This window comes from Pleurodeles waltl, chromosome 4_1 (assembly GCF_031143425.1).
Source record: "Pleurodeles waltl isolate 20211129_DDA chromosome 4_1, aPleWal1.hap1.20221129, whole genome shotgun sequence".
Taxonomy (NCBI): domain Eukaryota; kingdom Metazoa; phylum Chordata; class Amphibia; order Caudata; family Salamandridae; genus Pleurodeles; species Pleurodeles waltl.
The window spans coordinates 7,094,726-7,110,938 of NC_090442.1; the positions used below are offsets into that span (position 1 = coordinate 7,094,726).

At 61.5% G+C, this 16,213-nt stretch overlaps 1 protein-coding gene across 2 annotated transcripts in view; it reads right to left on the bottom strand.

Annotated features, from left to right (window-relative positions):
• Window positions 1–11,983: 11,983 nt before the first annotated feature.
• LOC138288408 (E3 ubiquitin-protein ligase TRIM39-like) overlaps window positions 11,984–16,213 on the bottom strand; it is a 49,441-nt gene continuing 45,211 nt past the window's right edge. For both annotated transcript variants that reach the window (XM_069229967.1, XM_069229966.1), the window contains exon 5: window positions 11,984–12,686. In XM_069229967.1, coding sequence (XP_069086068.1) covers window positions 12,175–12,686 — 512 coding nt within the window. In that variant the 3' untranslated portion in view covers window positions 11,984–12,174. The remainder of the gene's footprint in view (window positions 12,687–16,213) is intronic.

Here is a 16,213-nt window from a genome sequence, read left to right on the forward strand (position 1 = left end):
TCACTGCCCACTCCAGACTCACTGCTCACTCCACACCCACCTGCACTCACTGCCCACTCCAGATCCACCTGCACTTACTGACCTACCGGCACTCACTGCCCACTCCACACCCACCTGAGCTCACTGCCCCACCTGCACTCACTGCCCCACCTGCATTCACTGCCCCACCTGCACTCACTGCCCACTCCAGACCCACCTGCAGTCACTGCCCACTCCAGACTCACTGCCCTCTCTAGACTCACCTGCACTCACTGCCCCACCTGGACTCACTGCCCACTCCAGACCCACTGGCACTCACTGCCCACTCCAGACCCACCGGCACTCACTGCCCCACCTGCACTCACTGCCCACTCCAGACTCACTGCTCACTCCACACCCACTGGCACTCACTGCCCACTCCAGACCCACCGGCACTCACTGCCCCACCTGCACTCACTGCCCACTCCAGACTCACTGCTCACTCCACACCCACCTGCACTCACTGCCCACTCCAGATCCACCTGCACTTACTGACCTACCGGCACTCACTGCCCACTCCACACCCACCTGAGCTCACTGCCCCACCTGCACTCACTGCCCCACCTGCATTCACTGCCCCACCTGCACTCACTGCCCACTCCAGACCCACCTGCAGTCACTGCCCACTCCAGAGCCACCGGCACTCACTGCCCACTCCTGACACACCTGCACTCACTGCCCACTGCAGACCCACTGCCCACTCCAGACCCACCTGCACTCACTGCCCACTCCAGACTCACTGCCCACACCAGACCCACTGGCACTTACTGCCCATTCCAGACCCACCTGCACTCACTGCCCACTCTAGACCCACCAGCATTCACTGCCCACTCCAGACCCACCTGAGCTCACTGCCCACTCCAGACCCACCTCCACTCACTGCCCACTCCAGACCCACTGCCCACTCCAGACCCACTGGCACTCACTGCCCACTCCAGACCCACCTGCACTCACTGCCCCACCTGCACTCACTGCCCACTCCAGACCCACCTGCACTCACTGCCCACTCCAGACTCACTGCCCACTGCAGACCCACCTGCACTCACTGCCCACTGCAGACCCACCGTCACTCACTGTCCACTCCAGACTCACTGCCCACTCCAGACCCACCTGCACTCACAGCGCACTGCAGACCCACCGACACTTACTGCCCACTGCAGACCCACCTGCACTCACTGCCCCACCTGCACTCACTGCCCACTCCAGACCCACCTGCACTCACTGCCCACTACAGACCCACTGGCATTCACTGCCCCCCCTGCACTCACTGCCGACTCCAGACCCACCTGCACTCACTGCCCACTCCAGACCCACCTGCACTCACTGCCCTTTGCAGACCCACCTGCACTCACTGCCCACTCCAGACCCACCTGCAGTCACTGCCCTCTCCAGAGCCACCGGCACTCACTGCCCACTCCTGACACACCTGCACTCACTGCCCACTGCAGACCCACTGCCCACTCCAGACCCACCTGCATTCACTGCCCACTCCAGACTCACTGCCCATTCCAGACCCACTGGCACTCACTGCCCACTCCAGACCCACCTGCACTCACTGCCCACTCCAGATTCACTGCCCACTCCAGACTCACCTGCACTCACTGCCCCACCTGCACTCACTGCCTACTCGAGACCCACCGGCACTCACTGCCCACTCCAGACCCACCTGCACTCACTGCCCCACCTGCACTCACTGCCCACGCCAGACTCACTGCCCCCTCCAGACCCACCGGCACTCCCTGCCCTCTCCAGACCCACCTGCACTCACTGCCCCACCTGCACTCACGGCCCACCCCAGACCCACCTGCACTCACTGCCCACTCCAGACCCACCGGCATTCACTGCCCACTCCAGACCCACCTGAGCTCACTTCCCCACCTGCACTCACTGCCCACTCGGACCCACCTGCACTCACTGCCCACTCTAGTCCCACCTGCACTCACTGCCCACTCCAGACCCATTGCCCACTCCAGACCCACCGGCACTCACTGCCCACTCCAGACCCGCCCCCACTTACTGCCCTCTCCAGTCCCACCTGCACTCACTGCCCACTCCAGACCCACCTGACCTCACGGCCCACTCCAGACCCACCTGCACTCACTACCTACTCCAGTCCCACCGGCACTCACTGCCCCACCTGCACTGACTGCCCACTCCAGACCCACCGGCACTCACTGCCTACTCCAGGCCCACCTGCACTCACTGCCCCACCTGCACTCACTGCTCACTCCAGACTCAGTGCCCTCTCTAGACTCACCTGCACTCACTGCCCCACCTGGACTCGCTGCCCACTCCAGACCCACTGGCACTCACTGCGCACTCCAGACCAACCGGCACTCACTGCCCCACCTGCACTCACTGCCCACTCCAGACTCACATGAGCTCACTCCACACCCACCTGCACTCACTGCCCACTCCAGATCCACCTGCACTTACTGACCTACCGGCACTCACTGCCCACTCCACACCCACCTGAGCTCACTGCCCCACCTGCACTCACTGCCCCACCTGCATTCACTGCCCCACCTGCACTCACTGCCCACTCCAGACCCACCTGCACTCACTGTCCACTCCAGACCCACCTGCACTCACTGCCCACTCCAGTCCCACCTGAACTCACTGCCCACTCCAGACCTACCTGACCTCACTGCCCACTGCAAACCCACCTGCACTCACTGCCCACTCCAGACTCACCTGCACTCACTGCCCCACCTGCACTTACTGCCCATTCCAGACCCACCTGCACTCACTGCCCACTCTAGACCCACCAGCATTCACTGCCCACTCCAGGGCCACCGGCACTCACTGACCCACGTGCACTCACTGCCCACTCCAGACCCACCGGCACTCACTACCTACTCCAGGGCCACCGGCACTCACTGACCCACCTGCACTCACTGCCCACTCCAGACCCACCGGCACTCACTGCCCCACCGGCACTCACTGCCCACTCCAGACCCACCGGCACTCACTGCCCACTCCAAACACACCTGCACTAACTGCCCCACCTGAACTCACTGCCCACTCTAGACCCACCAGCACTCACTGCCCACTCCAGACTCACTGCCCACTCCAGACCCACTTGCACCCACTGCCCACTCCAGACTCACCTGCACTCACTGCCCACTGCAGACTCACCTGCACTCACTGCCCACTCCAGACACCTGCACTCACTGCCCACTCCAGACCCACCTGAACTCACTGCCCGCTCCAGACTCACTGCCCACTCCAGACCCACCTCCACTCACTGCCCCACCTGCACTCACTGCCCACTGCCCACTCAAGACCCACCTGCACTCACTGCCCACTCCAGACCCACCGGCACTCACTGCCCACTCAAGACCCACCGGCACTCACTGCCCATTCCAGACCCTTCTGCACTCACTGCCCCACCTGCACTCACTGTCCCTCCTGCACTCACTGCTCATTCCAGACCCACTGGCACTCACTGCTCCACCTCCACTCACTGCCCACTCCAGACCCACCTCCACTCACTGCCCGCTCCAGACTCACTGCCCACTCCAGACCCACTGCCCACTCCAGACCCACCGGCACTCACTGCCCACTCCAGACCCACCTGCACTCACTGCCCCACCTGCACTCACTGCCCACTCCAGACCCACCTGCACTCACTGCCCACTCCAGACTCACTGCCCACTCCGGACCTACCTGCACTCACTGCCCACTGCAGACCCACCGGCACTCACTGTCCACTCCAGACTCACTGCCCACTCCAGACCCACCTGCACTCACAGCGCACTGCAGACCCACCGACACTTACTGCCCACTGCAGACCCACCTGCACTCACTGCCCCACCTGCACTCACTGCCCACTCCAGACCCACCTGCACTCACTGCCCACTACAGACCCACTGGCACTCACTGCCCCACCTGCACTCACTGCCGACTCCAGACCCACCTGCACTCACTGCCCACTCCAGACCCACCTGCACTCACTGCCCTTTGCAGACCCACCTGCACTCACTGCCCACTCCAGACCCACCTGCAGTCACTGCCCACTCCAGAGCCACCGGCACTCACTGCCCACTCCTGACACACCTGCACTCACTGCCCACTGCAGACCCACTGCCCACTCCAGACCCACCTGCACTCACTGCCCACTCCAGACTCACTGCCCACTCCAGACCCACTGGCACTCACTGCCCACTCCAGACCCACCTGCACTCACTGCCCACTCCAGATTCACTGCCCACTCCAGACTCACCTGCACTCACTGCCCCACCTGCACTCACTGACCACTCGAGACCCACCGGCACTCACTGCCCACTCCAGACCCACCTGCACTCACTGCCCCACCTGCACTCACTGCCCACGCCAGACTCACTGCCCCCTCCAGACCCGCCGGCACTCACTGCCCTCTCCAAACCCACCTGCACTCACTGCCCCACCTGCACTCACGGCCCACCCCAGACCGACCTGCACTCACTGCCCACTCCAGACCCACCGGCATTCACTGCCCACTCCAGACCCACCTGAGCTCACTTCCCCACCTGCACTCACTGCCCTCTCCAGACCCACCTGCACTCACTGCCCCACCTGCACTCACGGCCCACCCCAGACTCACCTGCACTCACTGCTTACTCCAGACACACCTGCACTCACTGCCCCACCTGTACTCACTGCCCACTCCAGACCCACCGACACTCACTGCCCACTCCAGACCCACCTGCACTCACTGCCCACTCCAGATTCACTGCCCACTCCAGACTCACCTGCACTCACTGCCCCACCTGCACTCACTGCAAACTCGAGACCCACCGGCACTCACTGCCCACTCCAGACCCACCTGCACTCACTGCCCCACCTGCACTCACTGCCCACGCCAGACTCACTGCCCCCTCCAGACCCACCGGCACTCACTGCCCTCTCCAGACCCACCTGCACTCACTGCCCCACCTGCACTCACGGCCCACCCCAGACCCACCTGCACTCACTGCCCTCTCCAGACCCACCGGCACTCACTGCCCACTCCAGACCCACCTGCACTCACTGCCCCACCTGCACTCACTGCCCACTCCAGACCCACCTGCACTCACTGCCCACTCCAGACTCACTGCCCACTCCAGACCCACCTGCACTCACTGCCCACTGCAGACCCACCGTCACTCACTGTCCACTCCAGACTCACTGCCCACTCCAGACCCACCTGCACTCACAGCGCGCTGCAGACCCACCGACACTTACTGCCCACTGCAGACCCACCTGCACTCACTGCCCCACCTGCACTCACTGCCCACTCCAGACCCACCTGCACTCACTGCCCACTACAGACCCACTGGCACTCACTGCCCCACCTGCACTCACTGCCCACTCCAGACCCACCTGCAGTCACTGCCCTCTCCAGAGCCACCGGCACTCACTGCCCACTCCTGACACACCTGCACTCACTGCCCACTGCAGACCCACTGCCCACTCCAGACCCACCTGCACTCACTGCCCACTCCAGACTCACTGCCCACTCCAGACCCACTGGCACTCACTGCCCACTCCAGACCCACCTGCACTCACTGCCCACTCCAGATTCACTGCCCACTCCAGACTCACCTGCACTCACTGCCCCACCTGCACTCACTGCCCACTCGAGACCCACCGGCACTCACTGCCCACTCCAGACCCACCTGCACTCACTGCCACACCTGCACTCACTGCCCACGCCAGACTCACTGCCCCCTCCAAACCCACCGGCACTCCCTGCCCTCTCCAGACCCACCTGCACTCACTGCCCCACCTGCACTCACGGCCCACCCCAGACCCACCTGCACTCACTGCCCACTCCAGACCCACCGGCATTCACTGCCCACTCCAGACCCACCTGAGCTCACTTCCCCACCTGCACTCACTGCCCACTCCGACCCACCTGCACTCACTGCCCACTCCAGTCCCACCTGCACTCACTGCCCAGTCCAGACCCATTGCCCAATCCAGACCCACCGGCACTCACTGCCCACTCCAGACCCGCCCCCACTTACTGCCCTCTCCAGTCCCACCTGCACTCACTGCCCACTCCAGACCCACCTGACCTCACGGCCCACTCCAGACCCACCTGCACTCACTACCTACTCCAGTCCCACCTGCACTCACTGCCCCACCTGCACTGACTGCCCACTCCAGACCCACTGGCACTCACTGCCTACTCCAGGCCCACCTACACTCACTGCCCCACCTGCACTCACTGCCCACTCCAGACTCAATGCCCTCTCTAGACTTACCTGCACTCACTGCCCCACCTGGACTCACTGCCCACTCCAGACCCACTGGCACTCACTGCCCACTCCAGACCCACCGGCACTCACTGCCCCACCTGCACTCACTGCCCACTCCAGACTCACTGCTCACTCCACACCCACCTGCACTCACTGCCCACTCCAGATCCACCTGCACTTACTGACCTACCGGCACTCACTGCCCACTCCACACCCACCTGAGCTCACTGCCCCACCTGCACTCACTGCCCCACCTGCATTCACTGCCCCACCTGCACTCACTGCCCACTCCAGACCCACCTGCACTCACTGTCCACTCCAGACCCACCTGCACTCACTGCCCACTCCAGTCCCACCTGAACTCACTGCCCACTCCAGACCTACCTGACCTCACTGCCCACTGCAAACCCACCTGCACTCACTGCCCACTCCAGACTCACCTGCACTCACTGCCCCACCTGCACTTACTGCCCATTCCAGAGCCACCTCCACTCACTGCCCACTCCAGACCCACCAGCATTCACTGCCCACTCCAGACCCACCTGAACTCACTGCCCACTCCAGACCCATCTCCACTCACTGACCCACGTGCACTCACTGCCCACTCCAGACCCACCGGCACTCACTACCTACTCCAGGGCCACCGGCACTCACTGACCCACCTGCACTCACTGCCCACTCCAGACCCACCGGCACTCACTGCCCCACCGGCACTCACTGCCCACTCCAGACCCACCGGCACTCACTGCCCCCTCCAAACACACCTGCACTAACTGCCCCACCTGAACTCACTGCCCACTCTAGACCCACCAGCACTCACTGCCCACTCCAGACTCACTGCCCACTCCAGACCCACTTGCACCCACTGCCCACTCCAGACTCACCTGCACTCACTGCCCACTGCAGACTCACCTGCACTCACTGCCCTCTCCAGACACCTGCACTCACTGCCCACTCCAGACCCACCTGAACTCACTGCCCGCTCCAGACTCACTGCCCACTCCAGACCCACCTGCACTCACTGCCCACTCCAGACCCACCTCCACTCACTGCCCCACCTGCACTCACTTCCCACTGCCCACTTCAGACCCACCTACACTCACTGCCCACTCCAGACCCACCGGCACTCACTGCCCACTCGAGACCCACCGGCACTCACTGCCCATTCCAGACCCTTCTGCACTCACTGCCCCACCTGCACTCACTGTCCCTCCTGCACTCACTGCTCATTCCAGACCCACTGGCACTCACTGCTCCACCTCCACTCACTGCCCACTCCAGACCCACCTCCACTCACTGCCCGCTCCAGACTCACTGCCCACTCCAGACCCACTGCCCACTCCAGACCCACCGGCACTCACTGCCCACTCCAGACCCACCTGCACTCACTGCCCCACCTGCACTCACTGCCCACTCCAGACCCACCTGCACTCACTGCCCACTCCAGACTCACTCCCCAGTCCGGACCTACCTGCACTCACTGCCCACTGCAGACCCACCGGCACTCACTGTCCACTCCAGACTCACTGCCCACTCCACACCCACCTGCACTCACAGCGCACTGCAGACCCACCGACACTTACTGCCCACTGCAGACCCACCTGCACTCACTGCCCCACCTGCACTCACTGCCCACTCCAGACCCACCTGCACTCACTGCCCACTACAGACCCACTGGCACTCACTGCCCCACCTGCACTCACTGCCGACTCCAGACCCACCTGCACTCACTGCCCACTCCAGACCCACCTGCACTCACTGCCCTTTGCAGACCCACCTGCACTCACTGCCCACTCCAGACCCACATGCCCACTCCAGACTCACCTGCACTCACTGCCCCACCTGCACTCACTGCCCACTCGAGACCCACCGGCACTCACTGCCCACTCCAGACCCACCTGCACTCACTGCCCCACCTGCACTCACTTCCCACGCCAGACTCACTGCCCCCTCCAGACCCACCGGCACTCACTGCCCTCTCCAGACCCACCTGCACTCACTGCCCCACCTGCACTCACGGCCCACCCCAGACCCACCTGCATTCACTGCCCACTCCAGACCCACCGGCATTCACTGCCCACTCCAGACCCACCTGAGCTCACTTCCCCAGCTGCACTCACTGCCCTCTCCAGACCCACCTGCACTCACTGCCCCACCTGCACTCACGGCCCACCCCAGACCCACCTGCACTCACTGCTTACTCCAGACACACCTGCACTCACTGCCCCACCTGTACTCACTGCCCACTCCAGACCCACCGACACTCACTGCCCACTCCAGACCCACCTGCACTCACTGCCCACTCCAGATTCACTGCCCGCTCCAGACTCACCTGCACTCACTGCCCCACCTGCACTCACTGCCCACTCGAGACCCACCGGCACTCACTGCCCACTCCAGACCCACCTGCACTCACTGCCCCACCTGCACTCACTGCCCACGCCAGACTCACTGCCCCCTCCAGACCCACCAGCACTCACTGCCCTCTCCAGACCCACCTGCACTCACTGCCCCACCTGCACTCACGGCCCACCCCAGACCCACCTGCACTCACTGCCCACTCCAGACCCACCGGCATTCACTGCCCACTCCAGACCCACCTGAGCTCACTGCGCCACCTGCACTCACTGCCCACTCCAGACCCACCTGCACTCACTGCCCACTCCAGTCCCATCAGAACTCACTGCCCACTCCAGACTCACCAGCACTCACTGCCCACTCCAGACTCACCTGACCTCACTGCCCACTGCAAACCCACCTGCACTCACTGCCCACTCCAGACTCACTTGCACTCACTGCCCCACCTGCACTTACTGCCTACTCCAGACCCAACTGCACTCACTGCCCACTCCAGACCCACCAACTCTCACTGCCAACTCCAGACCTACCTGAACTCCCTGCCCACTCCCTACCCACCTCCACTCACTGACCCACCTGCACTCACTGCCCACTCCAGACTCACCGGCACTCACTGCCCCACCTGTACTCACTGCCCACTCCAGACCCACCGGCACTCACTGCCCACTCCAGACCCACTGGCACTCACTGCCCCACCTGCACTCACTGCCCCACCGGCACTCACTGCCCACACCAGACTCACCTGCACTCACTGCCCTACCTGCACTCACTGCTCCACTCCAGACCCACCGGCACTCTCTGCCCACTCCAGACCCACCGGCACTCACTGCCCCACCTGCACTCACTGCCCACTCCAGACCCACCTGCACTCACTGCCCACTCCAGACCCACCGGCACTCACTGCCCCACCTGCACTCACTGCCGAATCCAGATCCACCTGCACTCACTGCCCACTCCAGACCCACCAGCACTCACTGCCCCACCTGCACTCACTGCCCACTCCAGACCCACCTGCACTCACTGCCCACTCTAGACCCACCTCCACTCACTGCCCACTCCAGACCCACCTGCACTCACTGCCCACTCCAGACCCACCTGCACTCACTGCCCATTCTAGACCCACCTCCACTCACTGCCCACTCCAGACTCACCAGCACTCACTGCCCCACCTGCACTCGCTGCCCATTCTAGACCCACCTCCACTCACTGCCCACTCCAGACCCACCTGCACTCACTTCCCACTCTAGACCCACCTCCACTCACTGCCCACTCCAGACCCACCGATACTCACTGCCCACTCCAGACTCACCAGCACTCACTGCCCCACCTGCACTCACTGCCTACTCCAGACCCACCGACACTCACTGCCCACTCCAGACCCACCTGCACTCACTGCCCATTCCAGACCCACCTGCACTCACTGCTCCACCTGCACTCACTGTCCCTCCTGCACTCACTGCTCATTCCAGACCCACTGGCACTCACTGCTCCACCTGCACTCACTGCCCACTCCAGACCCACCTCCACTCACTGCCCGCTCCAGACTCACTGCCCACTCCAGACCCACCGGCACTCACTGCCCACTCCAGACCCACCGGCACTCACTGCCCACTCCAGACCCACCTGCACTCACTGCCCACTCCAGACCCACCGGCACTCACTGCCCACTCCAGACCCACCGGCACTCACTGCCCACTCCAGACCCACCTGAACTCACTGCCCACTCCAGACCCACCTGCACTCAGTGCCCACTCCAGACCCACCGGCTCTCACTGCCCACTCCAGACCCACCGGCACTCACTGCCCCACCGGCACTCACTGCCCACTCCAGACCCACCGGCACTCACTGCCCACTCCAGACCCACCTGCACTCACTGCCCACTCCAGACCCACCGGCACTCACTGCCCACTCCAGACCCACCGGCACTCACTGCCCACTCCAGACCCACCGGCACTCACTGCCCCACCCCAGACCCACCGGCACTCACTGCCCACCCCTGACCCACCGGCACTCACTGCCCACCCCAGACCCACCGGCACTCACTGCCCACCCCAGACCCACCGGCACTCACTGCCCACTCCAGACCCACCTGCACTCACTGCCCACTCCAGACCCACCGGCACTCACTGCCCACTCCAGACCCACCGGCACTCACTGCCCACTCCAGACCCACCGGCACTCACTGCCCCACCCCAGACCCACCGGCACTCACTGCCCACCCCAGACCCACCGGCACTCACTGCCCACTCCAGACCCACCGGCACTCACTGCCCACTCCAGACCCACCGGCACTCACTGCCCCACCCCAGACCCACCGGCACTCACTGCCCACCCATGACCCACCGGCACTCACTGCCCACCCCAGAGCCAACGGCACTCACTGCCCACCCCAGACCCACCGGCACTCACTGCCCACTCCAGACCCACCTGCACTCACTGCCCACTCCAGACCCACCGGCACTCACTGCCCACTCCAGACCCACCGCCACTCACTGCCCACTCCAGACCCACCGGCACTCACTGCCCCACCCCAGACCCACCGGCACTCACTGCCCCACCCCAGACCCACCGGCACTCACTGCCCACCCCAGACCCACCGGCACTCACTGCCCACTCCAGACCCACCGGCACTCACTGCCCACTCCAGACCCACCGGCACTCACTGCCCCACCCCAGACCCACCGGCACTCACTGCCCCACCCCAGACCCACCGGCACTCACTGCCCACCCCAGACCCACCGGCACTCACTGCCCACTCCAGACCCACCGGCACTCACTGCCCACTCCAGACCCACCTGTACTGTCTTCCCACTCGCTAGACTCTCAGGGTTATCTCCGGGCGGGTTTTATACCGGCAGCAGCGGTATTTAATGTCTCTGTCTGTACAAAAACTGGAAAAAACACCCTCAGCCGGTATTTGTTCTCGTCACTCGCAGTTTATTTAAGCAGTAAATGTCAGGAGACGGCGCTTTATGACGCGCTCTGCAGCTCCCTGAAGCCCTGAGTGATAACTGCACAGAAAGCGCCTGTTACACTGAGCGCATACACTTCATACAAAGCGCTGAGAGTCCCGCCGGGGCCGAGCAGGGGCTGTAGGAGGAGGAGGGGGTCCGCAGGCATCGGGGACACAGGGCAAAGCGCTGCAGCGCGGCCTCTAGGCGCTAGGGACACACACATGTACTTGAAGCAGGCATTTGTATCTTGGACTCTCACCCCCCCCTCCTCTTACCCACCACAAAAAGCAAAGGGTTAATTTTCCAAGCTGAACCCAAAGCCCCCCCAGACCCCTTCCAACTAAAGTCACTCAGCCATCTCCCCCATCTCACTGTCCATCACCCTCCCCCCCCCCCCCCCCCCCCCCCCCGGAGGTGAAGGGGTCCAACAGTAGCTGGAAGTAGGGGTGCAGCCCCCCGGGGAGAAGAGGGGTGCAGACAGGCTGATTTATTATTCGGGGCGCAGGGATGTCCCTGGCTGCATGGGAGGGTTGGCACCACGGGACAGATTAAATCCAACAGCGGGGGCGGGGTCCGTGTATCTCTCTCTGCCCTGTTATTGACCCCCGGGGGGGCTGTGTTACACCAGGCGCAGCTCTTCCCCTGCATTAACGCAGAAGTAGGGGCGCAGCCCCCCGGTGAAGGAGTCATTGAAGGTGCAGAGATGCTCCCAGGTGTCTGCGTTGTACAGGGACAGCCGCCCCCCCTCATAGTCCAGGTACAGCCCCAGCTTCAGGGGGGGCTGGCGAGGTCGCAGGGGGGTGCGAGGGGAAGAGAGAGCCGAGTACTGACCATCACCCCACCAATGCGACACCGCCCAGACCCCCCGCTCAGGGGACAGGATAGTCCTCTCCCTTCTCACGGACTCTTGTGCGACCCCCACTGACCACCGCATCTGCTCCTGCAGCGGCTGAACCTCCCAGTAATGTCTCCCCGAGGTGAAACCCTCCCGCCCCAGCACACAGGGGGAGCCAGTGAATCTCTTGGGGTTGTCCGGCCGGCGCTGCGGTCTGTCTGTCCATGCCACGCGTCTCCTGTCCTCAGAGAGAGCCAGTAATAAATAAGCTGTGTCTGGATCCAGAGTCACCAGCACTGCAGAGAGAGGAGAGAGAGGTAATGACACACTGTGTGACCTCAGGCATATCACTACCCAGAGACCCCCAGCGCTGCAGAGAGAGGAGAGAGAGGTAATGATGTACTGTGTGACCTCAGGCATATCACTGTCCAGAGACCCCAGCACTTCTGAGAGGAGAGAGAGATAATGACACACTGTGTGACGTCAGGCATATCACTACCCAGAGACCCCCAGCACTGCAGAGAGAGGAGAGAGAGGTAATGATGTACTGTGTGACCTCAGGCATATCACTGTCCAGAGACCCCAGCACTTCTGAGAGGAGAGAGAGGTAATGACATACTGTGTGCCCTCAGGCATATCACTATCCAGAGACCCCAGCACTGCAGAGAGAGGAGAGAGAGGTAATGACACACTGTGTGACCTCAGGCATATCACTACCCAGAGACCCCCAGCGCTGCAGAGAGAGGAGAGAGAGGTAATGATGTACTGTGTGACCTCAGGCATATCACTGTCCAGAGACCCCAGCACTGCAGAGAGAGGGGAGAGAGGTAATGATGTACTGTGTGCCCTCAGGCATATCACTATCCAGAGACCCCAGCACTGCAGAGAGAGGAGAGAGAGGTAATGATGCACTGTGTGACCTCAGGCATATCACTACCCAGAGACCCCCAGCACTACAGAGAGAGGGGGGAGAGGTAATGATGTACTGTGTGACCTCAGGCATATCACTGTCCAGAGACCCCAGCACTGCAGAGAGAGGAGAGAGAGGTAATGATGTACTGTGTGACCTCAGGCATATCACTGTCCAGAGACCCCTAGTGCTGCAGAGAGAGGAGAGAGGTAATGACACACTGTGTGACCTCAGGCACATCACTACCCAGAGACCCCAGCGCTGCAGAGAGAGGAGAGAGAGGTAATGACACACTGTGTGACCTCAGGCATATCACTACCCAGAGACCCCCAGCGCTGCAGAGAGAGGAGAGAGAGGTAATGATGTACTCTGTGACCTCAGGCATATCACTGTCCAGAGACCCCAGCACTTCTGAGAGGAGAGAGGTAATGACATACTGTGTGACCTCAAGCATATCACTGTCCAGAGACCCCCAGCACTTCTGAGAGGAGAGAGAGGTAATGACATACTGTGTGACCTCAGGCATATCACTACCCAGAGACCCCCAGCACTACAGAGAGAGGGGGGAGAGGAAATGATGTACTGTGTGACCTCAGGCATATCACTGTCCAGAGACCCCAGCAATTCTGAGAGGAGAGAGAGGTAATGACACACTGTGTGACCTCAGGCACATCACTACCCAGAGACCCCCAGCACTGCAGAGAGAGGAGAGAGAGGTAATGATGTACTGTGTGACCTCAGGCGTATCACTATCCAGAGACCCCAGCACTGCAGAGAGGAGAGGGAGGCAATGATGTACTCTGTGACCTCAGGCATGTCACTGTCCAGAGACCCCAGCACTTCTGAGAGGAGAGAGAGGTAATGACATACTGTGTGACCTCAAGCATATCACTACCCAGAGACCCCCAGCACTACAGAGAGAGGGTAGAGAGGTAATGATGTACTGTGTGACCTCAGGCATATCACTACCCAGAGACCCCCAGCGCTGCAGAGAGAGGAGAGAGAGGTAATGATGTACTGTGTGACCTCAGGCATATCACTGTCCAGAGACCCCAGCACTGCAGAGAGAGGGGAGAGAGGTAATGATGTACTGTGTGACCTCAGGCATATCACTACCCAGAGACCCCCAGCGCTGCAGAGAGAGGAGAGAGAGGTAATGACACACTGTGTGACCTCAGACATATCACTGTCCAGAGACCCCAGCACTACAGAGAGAGGGGAGAGGTAATGATGTACTGTGTGACCTCAGGCGTATCACTACCCAGAGACCCCCAGCACTGCAGAGAGAGGAGAGGGAGGTAATGATGTACTGTGTGACCTCAGGCATGTCACTACCCAGAGACCCCAGCACTTCTGAGAGGAGAGAGAGGTAATAACACACTGTGTGACCTCAAGCATATCACTACCCAGAGACCCCCAGCACTACAGAGAGGAGAGGGAGGCAATGACATGGTGTGTGACCTCAGGCATATCACTGTCCAGAGACCCCAACCTCTGAAGAGACAGGAGAGAGAGTTAATGACACACTGTGTCACCTCGGGCATATCACTACCCAGAGACCCCAGCACTTCTCAGAGGAGAGCAAGTTAATGACACACTGTGTGACCTCAGGCATATCACTGTCCAGAGACCCCAGCACTGAAGAGACAGGAGAGAGAGGTAATGATGTACTGTGTGACCTCAGGCGTATCACTGGTCAGAGACCCCAGCACTGCAGAGAGAGGAGAGAGAGAATGAATCACTGTGTGACCTCAGTCGTATCACTACCCAGAGACCCCAGCACTTCTGAGAGGAGAGAGAGGTAATGACGCACTGTGTGACCTCAGGCGTGTCACTGCTCAGAGACCCCAGCACAACAGATAGAGGAGAGAGAGTTAATGATACACTGTGAGACCTCAGGCATATCACTGTCCAGAGACCCCCAGCACTGCAGAGAGAAGAGAGAGAGGTAATGATGTACTGTGTGACGTCAGGCATATCACTACCCAGAAACCCCAAGCGCTGCAGAGAGAGGAGAGAGAGGTAATGACGCACTGTGTGACCTCAGGCATATCACTACCCAGAGACCCCCAGCGCTGCAGAGAGGAGAGAGAGGTAATGACACACTGTGTGACCTCAGGCATATCACTACCCAGAGTCCCCAGCACTGCAGAGAGAAGAGAGAGAGGTAATGACACACTGTGTGACCTCAGGCATATCATTACCCAGAGACCCCCAGCGCTGCAGAGAGAGGAGAGAGAGGTAATGATGTACTGTGTGACCTCAGACATATCACTGTCCTGAGACCCCAGCACTGAATAGACAGGAGAGAGAGTTAACGACACACTGTGTGACCTCAGGCATAATACCGGCAGCAGCGGTATTTAATGTCCCTGTCTGTACAAAAACTGGAAAAAACACCCTCAGCCGCTATTTGTTCTCCTCACTCTCACTTTATTTAAGCAGTAAATGTCAGGGGACGGCGCTTTATAACGCGGCCTCTAGGCGCTAGGGACACACACATGTGCTTGAAGCAGACGGTCTCCCCCCCCCAGGCGCTGGTCGGTGTCTCCCTGATGTTGAGGTGAGGGGGGCCCATCAGCAGTTACACCAGGCGCAGGACTGTATCTTCATCGAGCCAGAAGAAGGGGCGCAGCCCCCCGGTGAAGGAGTCATTGAAGGTGTAGAGATGCTCCCAGGTGTCTGCGTTGTACAGGGACAGCCGCCCCCCCTCATAGTCCAGGTACAGCCCCAGCTTCAGGGGGGGCTGACGGGGGCTCAGGAGGGTGGGAGGGGAGGTGAGAGCCCGGTACCGACCATCAGCACCCCACCACCACGACACAGCCCAGAGCCCCCACTCAGGGGACACTCTCATCACTCCCTTCTGTCTCAAGGACCCTCGTGCGACCCCCACGGCCCACACCAGCCCCCGCT